This window comes from Hippocampus bargibanti, linkage group LG17 (genome assembly GCF_051943395.1).
Source record: "Hippocampus bargibanti isolate YZ-2025 linkage group LG17, ASM5194339v1, whole genome shotgun sequence".
In the NCBI taxonomy this organism is placed as follows: Eukaryota; Metazoa; Chordata; class Actinopteri; order Syngnathiformes; family Syngnathidae; genus Hippocampus; species Hippocampus bargibanti.
Genome location: NC_142750.1, coordinates 10702752 through 10721555, shown reverse-complemented (window position 1 = coordinate 10721555; position 18804 = coordinate 10702752). Strand labels below are relative to the sequence as shown.

General features: G+C 42.0%; 1 protein-coding gene across 7 annotated transcripts in view; it reads right to left on the bottom strand.

Moving 5' to 3' along the window:
* LOC148885693 (RNA binding protein fox-1 homolog 3-like) overlaps positions 1-18804 on the bottom strand; it is a 326703-nt gene that overhangs the window by 36689 nt on the left and 271210 nt on the right. For all 7 annotated transcript variants that reach the window (XM_089018729.1, XM_089018732.1, XM_089018728.1 and 4 more), the window contains 2 exons: positions 2986-3114; positions 638-691 (listed from right to left, as the gene is read on the bottom strand). In XM_089018729.1, coding sequence (XP_088874855.1) covers positions 638-691; positions 2986-3114 — 183 coding nt within the window. The remainder of the gene's footprint in view (positions 1-637; positions 692-2985; positions 3115-18804) is intronic.

The window sequence follows — 18804 nt, the reverse complement described above, 5'->3', positions numbered from 1 at the left end:
ATATTTAAGAGGCCAAATTTAGTGGAACACAGGACAGCTAAAAGCAAACCGCTACAAGTCAAGTGGACTCCTCTTTCTAAGCGGCTTTCAAAACTCCCAAGTACACCTTTCAGTCATGGTGTAGTCTGAAGCACGAAACAGGCTTCTGATTGGCTGCCGGTGCCGAGTATGCAAATGACAATTTTGTATACTCGGCATATATATATATATATATATATATATATATATATATATATATATATATATATATATATATATATATATATATATATATATTAAAAAATAATAATTATATACACCGTATATATATATATATATATATATATATATATATATATATATATATATATATATATATATATTAGAGAATTATTTTTATTTTGTTGCACCACAATTGCACACTTGTGGACAAATCACATCATTGGAAGACTTTCTCCAAAATCAAAGATCTTGGTCAAAATGTCTTGTTTAAGGTGAGGGTGGGCTAAAGGCCATTTTTTGGGTCAAAATTAGCTTTTTTTCCTGTCCATGTTAAAATCACAGAGTATGTGAGCAAACAAATTTGGAGCCATGAACATGAGACAATACACCAGCGCATAACGAAGCCATGAAGCAGCTGGCATTGCAAGCGACTCACCTTGGATCCTCGCTCATTAAAGATAATCTCCACATCTAAGATCTTTCCAAATTGCTGCGGAAGGAAAAAAAAGGGGAGAGACATTAATATGTGGAAGGAATTATGAACAGTTACAAATGGCGGCCGGTGTTGGGACAAAAAAAACAACCAAAACAAACCAGGCTTCTGTTACTAAGCAGTAACAACCAAACTCGGAAAAACCCAACCAGAAATGTTATATTGGATAAAAAAAATAATAATACATAAAATAATAATAATAATAATAATAATAATAATAATAATAATAATAATAATAATAATAATAATTGTAATCATAGTAATACTACTACTACTACTACTACTACTACTACTACTACTACTACGACTACTACTACTACTAATAATAATAATAATAATAACAATAATAATTTTTTTTCATTGTCACTCGAATTCCAGGACCCACAGAATATTGAGTTTTAGGACTACATAGACATTCAATGCAGCGTAAGAAACCGTAGACTCTCTTCTTTTATCAGAAAAAAGTAGTTAATTCCTAAATGATGTTAGTCTGGAGTTATCTGAGCTTGAAATGAGGGTGGCTGTCCGAAATACAATGCAATGCATACATATTGTTTTATATCGCGCTTTACCAACAGCTGAAGCTGGAACAAAGTGCTGACATGGAAAAAAGGCAAATGCTGCCCACTTGTAGAAGGGAAAAACATTGCCAGAGGTCTGGCCAGAATTTTATCGGCACCCAAGTAAGAAAAAAACAAAACCTGAACTAATTCGGGAATGGCGCTCTACGTCATTTCAATCCCTGAAAAAAATTGTGAATGCCAGTGAATGAGTTCATTTGTATTTTTTATTTTATTTTTTTATGATGAACTCCAACTCGGATCACAAGACTAAACAAGTTTGATCTAGTGAATCAAGAGCATGTCTCAAATCTTTACTAAGCCCCAAGTGCTAAAACCATGAAAGTTTGCAATTCAAAATCATATATTGGTACATTTGTCAAAACCGTCAGAAAGACGTGACCTGAGCATAAAAATTAAATATAAGCCTATCCTGTACCACTAATTTAATTTGCAAGAATGCACCTCGTCCATGCCTGAGGAAAACCAACCAATCTGAGACTACAACTGTGACTGACGAGGTGTCAATCATCTACTTTGTACGTGTGGTCTCACACCCTGCGGCCTGGCACTGACCTGACTTGTGACTTTGGGTTTCAGCAGCTTTGCCGAAACTATATCGGAACATGAAACAGGGGTTTGCTTACAAGTGGACATACGTTGAGCAAACATAAGCGGCACACGGGACCTCGGGTAGCTGAGCGGATTCAGAAGTGATGTAGATTCAGCAATTATTTTGCTTTACAGGTTTGTTTGGCGCCTGTTTTTGAGCTACAGTCCGTTGTACATCCCAAAAGAATGACAACAGTAACACTCAATTATGAATAAGCCATGCTAGCAATGTAGCAGCAGTGGGTAACTAACAATGGCTTGTTTCCAGCGTTAATCAAAGTCAAAGTCAAAGTCAGCTTTATTGTCAAATATGCTAATATGCATGACATACAGCACAGATGAAATTACTGTCCTCTCGGACCCAGCATGCAAGGCACTTATAATTACTTTAACAAACATAAACATGAAAATGCTAGCTAGCTTAATATTTTGTTGATGCTGGAGAGCTTTTCCTTCTGACTAGTTGTCACAACTTTGCACTTTCACAATGTTTTTTAACACTCCTTTTCATGCCTGGATTGTGTGTGAGTGGGTGTGTGTGTGCGTGTGTGTGTGTGTGTGTGTGTGTGTGTGTGTGTGTGTGTGTGTGTGTGTGTGTGTGTGTGTGTGTGTGTGCGTGTGTGTGTGTGTGTGTGTGTGTGTGTGTGTGTGTCGTGCAGCATTTCAGCTTGTTGACTGGAGGATGCAAGTGTTCTTTTGATTCTCCTGAGCCTGCGGCGGACCTGAGACTTGTGAAACAGGCGCTATCTTTTCGAGGCAAACATGTAACCCCCCTCACTGTTTCCCTCTTTGTTGCATCCTTTTTGTTTGGCGCTCGAGTGGTCAACAAGACCCGGGGCGGCACCCCAGGAAACCTGCACCAGCAGACTTTTATTCTTCATTTCAAAAAAATTAAAATATCACATTCTAAATTAAATTCTACTTGTATCATTTTCATCATTGCACATTTTTTAGACACTTAGTGGAGTTTTTTTTCAAATTTCTTTAGTTTTTGTTTTTTAGTTTCTGTTGTTTTTCTGTTTTGAATTCCAGATGGCGCCGCGAGAGTGGTTGTCTCTGTGGTATCGCGGTGGGCTGAAGTTTCAATTGGGGTGTTCTAAGGTACCTGTTGATACTCACCCCAAACATTTGCCTCAGGTCGGGGTCCCGGAAGCGGAAAGGAATGTTGGACACGTGTAACCGTTTGGGCTGTTGCTTCTCCGACGAGTCTGAGTGCTGTGAGGGGTCTGTTTGCGTCACGTTGTCTGTCTGTCAGGGGATCAAAACAGGACAATATGCTTGTGAGCCACTGGGCTACACTTAAATTAAAAGAAATGTTTTTTTTAGTTTAGAAAAAAAGTAAGCTTATGAGAATATATTTACAACAGCACAGGAATTCTGTGGATTCACCCAGAAAGTTGAAATGACCATACAGGTATATTTTCCCCCGCAATACCAAAATCATTCTTTATAAGAACATATTCTGTCAAAAAGACTTAAAAAAATAAAAGAAGTCATCATATGACAAAAACAAATATATACCTTGATAAATATATTTTGTAAAAATCCTTTAAGTTATAAGAGTAGAGTTGTATTATTTCTGTTTAAAAAAATCGACATTTTCTTAACAAGGAAGCAAATTCCCATTTTATTGAATGTAATTTTTCTTATTCAATAAAAGATCTTTTTAGCCCCATAAACTACAAGACAACACCAATCGTTTTGTTTTGTTGGCTGCCAAATATAAGTATGCACTTTTGACATTCCTTCCAAATTATTTTGTGGAACCACCAAAATCCAGCTCATAGCTTCTAGTTGAAGACGCCTCAGTCATTTCCCAATCCAGCAAGAACGATGAAACGATAAACAGCCGATGAGTTATAATGTCAACGTGGAGCTTGCGCGTCACAAATCCGCGTATTAATCTCTTTGCATTTAGCTCTTGAGGTAGACGTAAGATTGAAGGCGCTGACAAAAAAGCCGCGGATATAGATCCCACGGCGGCCCGACGCGCCAAAACCGGAGACATTAGCGGCATTGTTGGCACGCGCGAGGGGACCCTGAGCCCGAAGCGTTGTTGTTGCCATCATTATGCGAATGCCATTCTGACATTTCGATATAAACGACGTGTCGGCCACAGCTGACAAATCCCGCCCGTTCCCCACCATGACAGCGCTGATGGATGTCTGCCGGCGTTCAGGTGGACGTGATTTCACAGTATTTTTACGCTTGGCCTTTTTTGTCCGGAGGAGAACTCACTGGGCAAGTCTTGAAGGATTTATACATTTATATCAGTATATTGACCTGCAGGTCCCTTTGCTTGAGACTTTCACCAGTGAAATTTATCAATGTTTGCGGAATTATTAGAAATGTTTTGTATTATTGTTAATAACTCATTCACTGCCATTCATAAATGTATTCAGGAATTGAAAATATGAGGTAGGCCGGCTGGGGCGTTGTTCGGTCGTGTGCTTTTGTGTTCGTCCGCCGAAGATTACTCCGCCAGCCGTGGTGGGGGTGTGTATCGCGAAAATAGTGCTTAATCCAAGGTTTAATTTTCATAAATGTAACGTTCGTAATTCAAAAAGTTCGTAAGGCAAGGTGTTCGTACTTCTTTAATCGATTGCAAACATTTATGCTTCCCTCTTCAGAACTATTTGAATCATATTAATAACTGGATGAGTAACAAGAAAGCATCTTCTCCAAATCTGAAGCCATTGTTTTGATTCTAGAGCAAGGTGAAGACGTCCTGGCGTGACGTCACGAACAAGGGGACGGGACCTTCTGAAACTCGCAATTTTAATTTTTATTTTGAAATAGTTTTGGGACACTTTAACTCATTTTTATTGTTGTTTTGCATTTGACTAAAAACATCAGCCTGCGTGTTTTGGGTGTTCTCGATGCTATAAACGTTTTTCTGATTTCACTTAGGAAAAAAAATGGTGTCGGTTGTCCTTTAAGCATCTTTCAAAGCTCTCAAGGACACTTTACAGTCACAGACAAGCATAGGTACTATAATAAATAAAATACAATCACAAATAGAATGCAATAAATAAAACACAATTATAAATACATACAAGAGAGAGAGCTACACATAAAATGCAATTTTAAAAAGGGGGGTTTTGACATGGGACTTGAGGTGGGAAGAGAATCGATGTTACGAATGTTTGAAGGAAGGGAGTTCCAAAGTTTGGGGGCAGAGCAGCTGAAGGCTCTGTCACACATCGTGCTGAGACGGGAATAAAGTCGTATGAGCCAGAGGAAGAATACTATTCATTTTACAAAATATTTGACACATAAGTTACAATTCCCATAATCGAAGACGGAGTTATGTTTAATTGGTTTTCGACTGGAGGTAGTCGAGTGGTTAGCACACCGGCTTCACAGTGCAGAGGTCGCCGGTTCGCGTCCCGGTCCGGCCTCCCTGTGCGGAGTTCTCCCCGGACCGGCGTGGGTTTTCTCCGGGTCCTCCGGTTTCCTCCCACACTCCACTCCACAACCACTCCAAATTGTCCCTAGGTGTGAGTGTGAGAGTGACTGTTGTACATCTTTGTGTGCCCTGCGATTGGCTGGCAACCCGGTGTCCCCCGCCTTATGCCCGAAGACACCTGAGATAGGCTCCAGCACCCCCGCGACCCTAATGAGGAATAAGCGGTACGGAAAATGGATGGATGGATGGTTTTCGAATGATAAGCAGGTCCATGGAAAAAAATTAGGGAGCAAAAAAGTTTGAGAACCCCTTAAACCAGGGCCGCTAATCAGATAGCATCTTGAGGAGCTAGTTGGAAGCGTCACACACTGAACACAAACCGCAAAGCCTTGTGAGTAGACCCCTGTGTGAAATGGAAGTGACACACCGTGGCCACTCTGTGATCCATTTCCAAGCGTGGCGCAAAATGTGCTTTGCAGTGCATTCAATCAAATTTATCGTGACAAAATCATCGTTATCATGCCGATGGTGATGATGATCTTTTTTATTATTCTCATTATCATAATCACAATCTCCACGCCGATGGCTGTCATTTATTTGCCGTTTATGGCCCATTTCGTGTCGTCGCCGACATCCATTGTGAATCCACTGTGAATGCTGACAACGGTTTGATTCAAGGTCTCACCTTGTCACCCCTCCTCCCCCCCTCACCGCCAGGTAGGACGCCCCCGCAGGCCAGTGTGAGTGTGGTGAACAAAAGACACCGGAGGGGCCGGAGTGGATTTGTGTGTGAGAGATTTGGCCGATGGGGCTCTCAACTCCGCGGTGGAGGTTAATAGCCTTAGCGGCCGTGTTGGGCTCGGGGCTGACACATTGCAGACAGATGTCGGAGGGTGGCGAGGAACTGGACGCTGCTCCCCGCCGCTGCCGCAGGTGGATCGGATTTATTGCTCACACAAGACACCGTCGACCGTTAGCGGAACGACGTTCGAGGGTATCTGTTTCATTGCGGCAAGTCACGGTGTTTTCAAACATCCAAATTAGCTTGCAGGATCCGTTGAACCAATGACAAGGACACGGAAAGAACAAATAACACGTTAAGGGCCTGCAATTTGTTCATTTCGCCGCCTTGGATCTTGTTATGCAGTTTCTTTATGATCTGACTTTCTCCCTGGTTGCCATCCCCTCGACTAGCTTGCTTCAAGCAGTTTGCTGACCTCCCTGCTTGATGGTGTGCTTGCTTCCTCTGCCACCTTCCCATCTAGCCATTAACGGGTTGCCATGCTTCCTTTTTGCCCGGACCCCTACAACCCTGCCTTCCTACGTCCAAGTTATCCATCCCTTCCAGTTTTCTGTCTTTTGATCTGGCCATCGACCTGTTCACCAACTTAACTGACTCCCCTTCTGGCCTGCTTTTTGGACATCCATTAGACTGCGTACCTTTGCATGTAGCTTATTTGTTTCTTACCACCCCTGACTTCAGTTGGTAGGCTGTTTTCCTGAAATCTCGGCAGCCACTAGACGTCGATCAGGCTCCGTCTTTGCCAGTTTGTCTGAACTCCGACTTGTTGCCAACGACCCAGATCGGTCACAAATGGACAAGCAGCTTCCAGCCTACTTATGTCGCTGACCTCCCAACCTGTTTGGTTTGCATTCTCACTACCTACCTTCCTGCCCTCCCCACTGCTTGAGTTTAGCTATTGCCCGCGACTGACTCATGAATTGGACATGGATAAGCCTAAAACCCACCTCGCCTGCTTACCCACCTACCTAGCAGATGGCCTTCCTGATTTCCTACCTCCCCGACATCCTTAGCCTTTTGATTCCCATCCTCCACAGGAGTTCACCCGTAGATCGGACATCCTCAGGCACCACCTACCTGTTCTCTTGCTTACAAATATCTCCCGATCCTCCCTACCCTGCTTGCCTCCTTTTCATGCTTTGCCATTCAAAGCCCCGCCTTTACTGAGTGACTATCTCCCTACCCGCATCTCTGCCAACCCTGCTTGAGAAATGGCGTCGCGGCAAAGGAAACTAATGACCTGCGCAGCTCCGCCACGTAAGGCCACCATCAGCGTTACTTTGCTGTCCCGACATCTGCTGTCACAGGGAAGCAGTGGGAGGAGGAGGAAAAGGGAGGAGGGGGCGGGATGCGGAACTTGGCGTCCGTGCCAACGTGAGCTGTCATCTCCGGCGGCTCGCTGACTTCCTGTTCCGCCACTTCTCTCAAAAAGACTCCCTTCACTGTTATTTGCAAATCACCCGTAAAGTGCCGGCCTCAGCACTTTTTCGCCACTCCGTGCAGAGTGGCATTACAAGAGCATAATTGAAAATATCTGATTGGAAAGCAGCCAGGCAGGTACAGTAGATTAGATCTGATTAAAGCCTGTCCTCGCACAGAGGGAGATTTAATTTATTCTTTGAAGCTTGCCGCTTGTTTGTATGCTCTTTTGAAATAATTCGTATCTCCAGAGGGAAAGTGTCAGGTATGATCTGCAGCACTGAACAGGATGCTAATGCGCGCTAGACACCATGCGATCCATGGTCTAATGTGACTACAAGACTAACCAGGAAGGCTGCTAATGGCTTCCTGTCGCCACCCGATTGGACGTAAAACACTTCCTACTTCTGATTTTGAGGTTTTTAAGAATTAAAAAGGGGATTGTTATGTTTAAGTGGCTTTTAGATGTACTTCCATCTCATTTCTTGACCACGTTACGTCATGAGGATCACGGGGGAGCTGGACCCTTTCCCAGCTGACTTTGGCCAACCAATTGCAATGAAACTATCAACAACACTTGCACCCGATGCAAAATCCACTTTTTCAATGGCTTGTGTGGATATCAAGGCGTGTCTTGCCCACCCTACATTCAATGTGAAAATAAACAACAATATGTTTTATTTTGGAAAATAGGTCTATGTCTGTGTAAGCTCTCAGTCGTACAGGAGTGGTCCATCGATGAGAAGGTACAGATGACGGCTGAAGAAACCTTCTCAAAATAGGTCTATGAGCTAAATTCCCTACAGCTAAAGTCCATGCGTCTAAATTTACACAAAAAATATGTCACAAGACACAATGGCCACAAAGGAAAAGAAACTGCATAAAGTTGACAATGCTTACTGAGATCTTACTTTGTTGCAACACCCTCGCTGGTTGTCATGGGAATGCAATGAAAGCTGGACAGGGTAAGAGTGTTTTCCAAGGACCACCTTGTACTAATGTGTAAATACAAAACACAACTAAATGAAAAATTAGGAGGAACAAAAGATGTGATGGCACGATTTTTTTAATCCAAACAATTAACTCATTCACTGCCAGACGATGTGCAAAAATGTGTGTTTTAGGACTACATAAACATTCAACACAGCTTTACAAATCTTAGACTATTTTCTTTCATCACGAAAAAAAAAGGTAATTCCTAAGTTATATCGGTGTGGAGTTATCTGAGCTTGAAAAAGGGGCGGCTGTACAAAATAAAATACAGTACAGTAGATATTGATTTATATAACACTTTAACAACATCTGAAGCTGTAACAAAGCGCTAACATGGATAAAAGGCAAATGCTGCCCCATCGTGGAAAGGAAAATACATAGCCAGAGGTCTGACCAGCGCTTTATCGGCACTTCCTGCAAGAAAAACAAAAACCGAAACAAATTCAGGAATGATGATCCATGTCAAAAATTTCATTTCCCGAATCAATTCGTGAATGGCAGTGAATGAGTTCAGTTGGATTTTTCCAAGACAGAAATGGTCTTACATGATGAGGTGTCCTTGAGAACTTTGAAAGGCGCTTAAAATGTAATGTATTATTATTATTACTTGACAATTGTTTCATATTAACATTGCTGTTGAAGTCAAACAAGGAATTTGAAAAAACATGGTTAAATTCATGGAATGATGCACATTCCGTTCCTCTTGTCGTCCCGTGACAGAACTGCAACCCCAAAACTGAGATCCTTCATGTTGAGTTTGACAAGGGTTCATTCTTTGTCCTTTTCGATGAGTAAAAAGTCAACGAAAGTCAGAATCGTTTTTTTTCCTCCTTGACAATAACTCAACAAAAGTCAACACTCCATTTTTCGTTTTTAGCCAAGCATCCATCTCCTCCTCCTCCTCCACATCTCGCGTATCATGTGCTCATTATTTTTGTAGTTCGGTGACTCATGCCGGGCCATTCGCTTTCAAGCAGTTACGACAAGAAGGTCAGATCGGAGGCTAAATGGGCCTTTTCAGCTGCACTTCTTCAGACCTTCAAGGATTCCTCCGTCCATTTCATAAAGAAATTCGAATCCATGAATTATCAGCCCGTTCTTTATAAATGTCCACACGGAGGGAGCGTCCTTGGCGGCACAGACTCCGAGATTGACTTTGTGCGACACGGGAGCGTTAGTGCCGGAAAGCGGCGGATGACACAAACAACGAGGCAAGGGAGCAAATCGGTTTGGGCGTTGCTGCTTATTTTTTCTTTTTCTTTTTTTCCCCACTCGTTCTTTTTTTTGTTATCGCAGTCACCCAGAATCCCCTTTGGAGAGTCTTCTCGGCGCGGGAAAAAAAAGTGGAATTGACTGCTGCCCTTACGCCAGCCGCCTTAATTTGTTATCTGAACGCAGAAAGATTACTCATGAAATTCACGCCGACCTCGGACTATTTGAAGCCAGCCAGATAACAAGCCCGCCGTTGCTCGGCCGGCAAAACCTCCCCATCCCACTCCCACCTCACCCCTGTCCCTTTGCGAAATCACGGAACGGTCGCATACGTTGCTCCCCCTAGACCCTGTGCAATGCTTCCCAACCTTTATTGAGCCAGGGCACGTGTTAAACGTTTGAAAAAGAATCGTATAGCAAACAAAGGTCACGAAAGTATATTTGGTGCTACCTGGACTCGTAAGTTTCATTTTCAGTGTGACCAAGGTCAAAACTCATTTTACTTGTCTAGAGAGAAGTCTTTTGTGGGTTTCGTTAAAAGATCAGAAGCTGAAACCTAGCTGGACAATTATGTTGTGTGTGAGCGTCTGGGTTGTAAGTTGTGGCCAACAGGAGATCTTTAAGCGTACTATTTACGTTTTGTCCAGTTCACTAGGCTCTCCCTTGTCACATTGGAGGATATTGTGGCACTTAAATTTCAGAAGGTTTTCACATCACACCAGATTTTGAGTTGGCGACACCAAGGCCTTCTCGCAGACTTTATTTCCTGGCTAACATTACCCTCTAGTGGACTTGTTGTCAATCACACCACCTTTCTATGAGCCGCAGTCGCACCTGTAGCTATAGTAAAGGTTGTATAGTCAAAAAGTAGTTATAAAGGATTGGATTGATTCATATGTGGCAATACTGAATAATAATAATAATAATAATAATAATAATAATAATAATAATAATAATAATAATAATAATAATAATAATAATAATAATACATTTAATTTCTAATTGCCTTTCAAAACTCAAGTACACTGCAGTCACAGGATTTTTTGTGCGGGTGAGCAGGGGCAGCCATTCGCACCAGCGTTAACTCTACCCGGAGGTAACACAGCAGCAAAGTAATGAAAGGAAGAGGAAAGGAAAGAAAGCAAAAAAAAAAAAAAAAACAACAACTAAATAACAAATAATATGACAACACAAAGACACAAAGAGTAATTCATTCTTCAGCACTTGCTGTACCCTCTTTGTCACATGAAGCAGTCATAGATGAAAGAGGAGAGGATCATCCTTTTCACCAGTGCATCAGGGACGTCATGGTGGAATGTGCACATCTACTACAAGCTAAATGTTGAAAGCAAACACGAAGGCCCAGGTGTGAATGCCCGGCTCGCCACTACATCACGCATAATATAAAAAAATGTGTTGAATAATTTAAATAATAGCATAAATCAATATAATGTAAACAATGTAAACATTTTCCGCAATATGTTTGGCTTTAAATTCAATGGACATTGTGCTGCTCCTTCTGCTGTGCATGTCATGCCCACCTGTGGGCAGATGACAGACATATGGACATACTTGAAGGTGTCATCCTAATTGGTCAGAAAACCGCAGTAATATTTTTCACAGAGCATAAAAAATATATATAATGCCTGTGAGTATTATTATGTTGACTTCTACTCCACTGTTTGTGTACTATTTGTTGTTTTGCTCGCATTGCTATGAGTTAGGCCTTGTAATTCGTTTAGCATTTTCATTAGCATTCAGCTAAACTGCCGTTTGTATGGCTTCTGCCAAATTGTTGCTTGTTGAGAAGCGAATTGAATTCACTGCCTCCAAATAATGCTTTTGTCTCCAATTTGTTGCTCGCAAGTCCAAGCCAATAAATGTCTGTGTCTCGGGAAAAAAAAAAACATATACGTTGGGTAACTCATGTCAAGAGACCACATTTTTTCATGAAGTACATTATATTACATATCGTGAAGTCTTCTTTCACTAAATAGCAGAAAGTACAATTAACCTGGGTATCTTTCTACTGTTGCCATTCATAAAATATCCTGAATACATACTGTATACACTGTGTATTTATTAGCTTTATACTGTCTAAGAAGTGTAATATTTTCTTTGGCAGAGTAGTGGCGGGTGATTGCCCTCGAGGTCTGCTTCTGGAGGGCAGATGGGGATACGCCGACGAATGGACGAGAGGAAAGAAGGGGAGGACTTGTTAAAACAAACGTCAGGGAATCTTCACGCTCTTTTTAAGTCTTAAAGTCGAAGAGCTGAACAGAGTAAAGTGGCGTCAAGGGAGCAGCAAAGCGGGGAGATGGGGAGATTGTGGTGGCGTGAAGAGACGCAGTTTCTCCGTTGAGAATCTGCTCCTTCAATCTGTGCTTTGGAAATCAAAAGGCTTCACAGGCTCGTGTGGCAGCAGCACCCGAAGCAAACGGGCTGCTTGTGCCATTAAAGCTGCCGCAACTCAGCGGTGGGCGCCACCACGTCGCAAGACCCTGAGGATTAGATTCTCTGTTTACATCCCGATAATCCACCCCCAACCCCATTCATGTGGGGTGGATGTGTCGATGGAAAAGGAGGGGTAGGGAAGGGGCGAAGATGGGGGGGCACCACCTCTTGGCTCTTTTCCCGGCAGGGGCTCACATGAATCGCTGCGAGATGGCGAACGCGAGAGAAGAGACGGACGGACGGGGATTGGTGAGGCGTCCCGAAGGGGGATAAGATGAAGATGGAGGAGCAGGGGGGCAAAAAAGGGTAGGGGGCCGCTTCTGTTGGCTTTCAACTGGCTGGTGTAACAGAGCACTGCAAATCAAACCGAGCCGACAAGGCGCCATAGCTCAACGTGTTAAACTGCATCGTTAGACGTAAACGAGGATAGTTCAGGGATTTGTTGCTGCCAGTTTTGTTTTAGGCATTAGTATTGTGGGATGGCAGAACACAAGATCCTTCCTCGCACTTTCCCAAAAAAAAAAAAAAAAAAAAAAAAAAAAACCATGGGACTGATGTAACTTTTTTTCCATAATTCGAATACAGACCGAATACAGACCAATTTACGAACGAGATACGTTGAGGTGCCCATGGTGAATTTGTTCGTAAGTTGCTTCAGTGCTCTATTTTGTTTGGAATGTATGTTTAAAGGACAACCGACGCCTACGGACAATGTGTAAAATCACTTCAAATGACTTCTACTGAGCGTATTTTACAAAGATTCCACCGCATATCGCTACATTTTACATTTTAAGACTCGCACTGAATATTCAGGAAGTCTTGTTTTTAAGTTGGTGACGATACCTACCGTGACGTCACGGTAGGTATCGTTACTGACCGAGAAAGCGACACGCAATGCATTTTGGGTACTTTGTTTGGTCTGAAAACTTGGTGTTGATGCGTGTTGACGGCGAAATTAGAAGTAAAACACATAAATAATGCGATGGTGAATCCTTGTGTGTTGCACCAAGACTAGTATTTGATACTAGCAGACACATCATCCATCTTGTGCATTTTCTGGGACGCTACATTGCCGTCCAGACGCCTCAAAATGACACGTAAGGACGTCTTTAATTGATTGCAAACATTTATGCTTTCCTCTTCAGAACTATTTGAATCACATTCATAACTGGATGAGTAACAAGAAAGTATCTTCTCCGAATCTGAAGCCATTGTTTTGATTCGCAAGCCAGGCAAGACGTCTTGGCGTGACGTCATGAACAAGGGGGCGGGACCTTATGAAACTCGCAATTTCCGGGGTCATTTTGAAGTAGCTTTGGGACACTAACTCATTTTTATTGGTGTTTTGCATGTGACAAAAAATATCATACTGCGTGTTTTGGGTATTTTAGATGCTATAAAACGTTTTTCTGATGTCAGTTAGGAAACAAAAAAGTGATGTCGGTTGTCCTTTAAACATACATGGCATACAAAATATAGCACTGAATCAACTTAAGAACAAATTCACCTTATGAACGACTGTTCGGAACGTCTCACGTTCGGAAGTTAGGGAGCGTCTGTATGTGTGTATCCTTCGTTATTTGCCCCCAAAAAAATCTGTCACAATAATAAATGACATGATGTCTGATGTTTCTGATGTCAGTTAGGAAACAAAAAAATGGTGTCGATTGTCCTTTAAGGTTTATACAAGTATGTTTAAAGCTTGTATAAGTAACCTGTATTGGTTTGTACTGAAAAATAAATCTTTAATAACATATATGCTCTATAAAAATATGTACATGTACAAATGAAGAGAATACTACATATGTTATGTTATGCATATACAAAATGTTCATACATGAATGTACCATTGTTCCTAACTTGAATGTTCGTAAGTAGGGGAGCGTATGTATTCAGATTGGAACACTTCTTGTTTCCTAAAGGGAGGACCAATTACATTAGGTCAGTTTTGGTAATATGATTTTTTTTTTATTTAGCTATTTTTAATTTTGTTTTATTTACCTTTTTTATCACAGGATACACACTTTCAAAGAAGGAAGTGTTCGGTGATTTATTTGCCATTGGTAACATACACAGATTTTTTTTGTATGGGAAGTGCGTCCTTTATTTTATGAAAAACAGCTTCGTCTTAACTAGTGGACAAATAGGAAATTATAGCTTTTGGTTGAAGGTAAAGGTTTTAAGATATGAATTGTTAAATTCTCTTATGTTGTCAGCTTTACAGTAAAAATCAAGTGGTGCTGACAAATAAACAGCTTGAGGCAGGCGAGCGAGTCTTCATTTCCTCAGCGTGATGATACCTGAGCATTTTCGACAGCCGCGAAGAAATGTCAAAGCATGTTTCAGTCAGTTTCAAGTACATGTGTCAAAGTCAAGGCTCGGGGGCCAAATCTGGCCCACCACATCATTTTATTCGGCCTGCGAAAGCAAATCCAGCATGTGAGGATGCTTGCTAAAGCCTGGACCAAAATTTAAAATTGCCGTGCTGTATGGAAAACCACGATGACATTTATTATTCTTTACTTCATAGTTGAAAATTAGTTATTCGTTACCGGTAATGTTGTGCATTCTGTATATGATATGTGGGGGAGATGAAACATTCTAATGGTTTCCCCAAATTCATAATGGCCCTAGAGAGGAAACCGGAACTACAATGTGGCCCGTGGCAAAAAATTAGTTTGACACGCCTGATTCAAATAATAGCGATATAGTCTCTGTGGCAGATTTGTGAAGGGAAGGAGAATGAATACATCACAATCACTAGCATTTTCGAGGCATTAAGCCATTAGGTCAAAGTATAGAATATGCTTTCATGCACCGCGCATGTCGAGGTAATTGCAATTCTGAAAGAGGGCAGCTAATAGCGAACAGTTGTGTTTGTGTGTACGTGCGCCTGACCCAGATAAGACGGCAGCCAAGCTTCGACCTCTCTCTGCAGGTGTTTTCCCACCGCAAGCGAGACAAGAGTGGCCAGCAGGTCTTAAGGTTCTCATCTCCATCGACGTTACTCTTCTTTCCGGACGCGTTGCTGAGCTTTAACGGCGCGAGACGTCTTGGCTTTTATCTTTATCTTCCCACCGCCCAGGGTGAGCCGCGGGTCAAAAGTATTTCAAGTAGGGCAAATGCAAATGCAGAATTGAAACAAATTCACAAAAGAGAACTGCTTTGTGGAAAGCAGGGGCTTCGACCGCCGCTTAAAAAGTCCCCTCCACACCCACATGGAAAACACTGTATAATAATAATAATAAAAAAATGAATAATAATAATAATGCATTTAATTTCTAAGCGCCTTTCAAAACTCTCAAAGTCACTTTACAGTCACAGGATCAGTTTTTCTGTGGGTGAGTAGCGGCAGCCACACGCGCCACTCAACCCAGAAGTAACTCAAATAGATGGAAAGCTAGCTAGCAAACTAATAGTGGCTAATAGATAGCCATCTATCTATCCAACCAGCCAGCTAAATAGCCATATAGCTAGCTAGCTAGATAGCCAGCCAGCCAGCTAGAAAGCTAATAGATGGAAAATAGCTAGCTCGCTATTGATTGATATAGCGCTTTAACAACAGCGGAAGCTGGAATGAAGTGCTACCATGGACACTGTATCCAAAAGAAGTACAAGATGGTGCCCGAGTAGGCAGCTGTTCTAATGAGCCTTGCTTTTGTGTTGTTTTGTCACTTTGAGTTGTTTTGCGTTGTGTGTACCAGATAGGGATTGTTTTTCAGCATTTTTGACTATGACATTCATCAAGGAGGAGACTGCAAGGGGTTGCACCTTTTCGGCAGCACAAATATGCCAGCACTGTTTTTGATTTGGAATGTCAGTGCAAGTTTACTGTCATCGCTGGACAGCTCTGGGGCGATTGTGCTTTTTAGCGCCTATGATGGGCAGCATTTTCACAGCCTTGGTTCAGCAGAAAGGTCGGTGCTGTTGGACGGTCTGAGGCTGGATGGATGCAAGGCTTGATGAGCACGCGATGAGAAGAAAGAAGTGTCAGTGCAGAGCGCCGATGCATCCAGTATGTGGAACTGTCGCGGCATTGAATTGAAGCGGATTTACATGGGACAGGAGATGTAAGACAGTCTCTTTTCGGCCATAGATGCTATAGCTTCGTGTTTATTTTCAACATGTAAAATGTTGCAGACGTGCAAATTTCACTATGAGGTCCCTGATCCACTGGTATAAAGGACGCTCCGATCCTCTCATCTCAAACTGCTTCATACATCAAAGAGGTTGCAGCAAGTGCTTAAAAATTGAATGACTGTCTGTGTCTTTTGTGTTGTGTCACATTATTTGTTATTTAGTTTTTGTTGTTGTTGTTTTGACTTCAGAATGGCGCCGCAAGAGTTGCTGTCTTTACAGCAGCAGGTCCTGTATTTTGTTTTTCTATTTCTTCCTTTCCTATTACTTTCATAGTTCACTTTGCTGCTGTGAAATGAAATTGCGAGACTAATAAAGTCTAATCCAATCCAATCCAAAATTTACGTACATATTACTGGCTTTAGGCTACAATATCTTTCATTACAATTTGGTTAATCTCAGAATTGATTTTGAAACATGAAGATGGAGGACACTGATTCGCTGTGGCGACCCCTGCAGGGAAAGGCTGAAAGGAATAGAAGAAGAAGAATTCGAAACATCTCAACGATTGGTCAATCCACACACTCGAGGGTCGATTTTAGAATTTACAGATCTATTTTAAGGGTTGAAGGTGTCTCGCTCTCCTGAAGAGAATGATTTTTGGATGCCACTGGATATCCTCGTCTCACACACCATGGGTGGTGTCTGTCGCCATTTCAGCTCGGGTCCTCTACCAGAGGCCAGGAAGCTTGAGGGTTCTGCGCAGTATCCGTGCTGTTCCCAGCACTGCGCTTTTCTGGACCGAGATATCCGATGTTGTTCCCGGGATCTGTTGCAACCACTCGTCGAGTTTGGGGGTCACTGCCCCAAGTGCTCCGACCACCACAGGCACGACTGTCACCTTTACCTTCCAGGCTCTCTCCAGCTCCTCTCTGAGCCCTTATATATATATATATATATATATATATATATATATATATATATAAACCCGAAAGGAAAAGAAGATATATATATGCACACACATTCACTCACATTCACTCGCATTCACAGTTAATTATTTTCTACTTTTCACATCAACAAATTTCACTTTAAAAATCAAGATTTTTTTTCCGCCACTAACGAGCCAGACATTCTGCTAACATCAGCTCCCTGGATGTTTGATGAGTGTTCGCCCGCATTCGCAGGAACGACACCACCCCCCTCCCCCTCTCACACACACACACACACACACACACACACACACACACACACACACACACACACACACACACACACACACACACACGCACATGCACACACACACACACACACACACACGCACACACACACACACGCACGCGCACGCGCACGCACACACACACACACACACACACACACACACACACACACACACACACGCACACACACGCACACACACGCACACACGCGTACACACACGCACACGCACACGCGCACACACACACACACACACACACACACACACACACACACACACACACACACATAAAACGAGAGATCAGGAGGCCCCTAAATCATTCATGTGGACTGCAACACCCCCGATAACGGCTCTCGGCTCTCCGGCATGGCCGGCATTAATGCACATTTCTGCTTCTCATGCAAAAGTAAGCAGAAAATTACACACTTGAAGTCATGTGACTGCTGCAAGTACTCAAGTATGAATGCATAAAAGCGTGTTTATGTTGCATATATTCAGTACGGTGAGGGTTCAGATCCAATGCAATGATATATATTTATACATCTTTTGTTTATTTATGAATGTTTTGGGTTGAAATTTTAATGAGGCGCAAGGTTATAAAGTGTGTATTCCTTAAGACGGCTATATCAAAGAGTCATTGGGTGAAAAATAAAATATATCAATAGATGAAGAAGGCCTTGGAATTGCAGAGTAACAACATTGCAATTTAACAATATTGAAATGGGCGCGGTGAATCTGAATCAGCCTTTTTGCCAGTTGGTGAACAAATATTGACTTTATTACTCCCAGAACTGCTTTTTATGTGTTGCATACACTGCAACTTTTGGGACATGAAAACTCTGTTGTAATATTTTCATTGACCGACTTTGGATATGGCAACGCAATGATTGATGCAAGGGTGAAGGAAAATGTATTTATTCTTCAGAACTGGACTTTTATTTCGTTGTAGCAACAGTTTCAGCTTCACATCTATATTGCATTTATTTACTACTCTGCTTTCTAAATTAGTTTTTTCTCCATTAGTTTATTACATGAAATTTCTAAGAAGTGGTTCACTCCTATGGAACTCCCTGTTCTTCTATCGCTTGTGAACAGCAGCACGACATTCTTTTCATAGCTCGGCTGCCTTTGACTTCAACGCAACACAAAATGCAAAGCTGTTGTTAACCATCGCGGGCAAATCAAAACATGCTTGACAATTTTCGCTTTTCAGTAAATTACAAGCACTCTATCGAGGAACCTTTATGTTCCACCGATTCACCTTGAGACTGCTGTTCTAGGCCAGAAACAATTTGCTTCGACCCAATGGAAGACAGATATTTTTCAGACCATGTCCTTGAAAACCCGAAAAAGCAG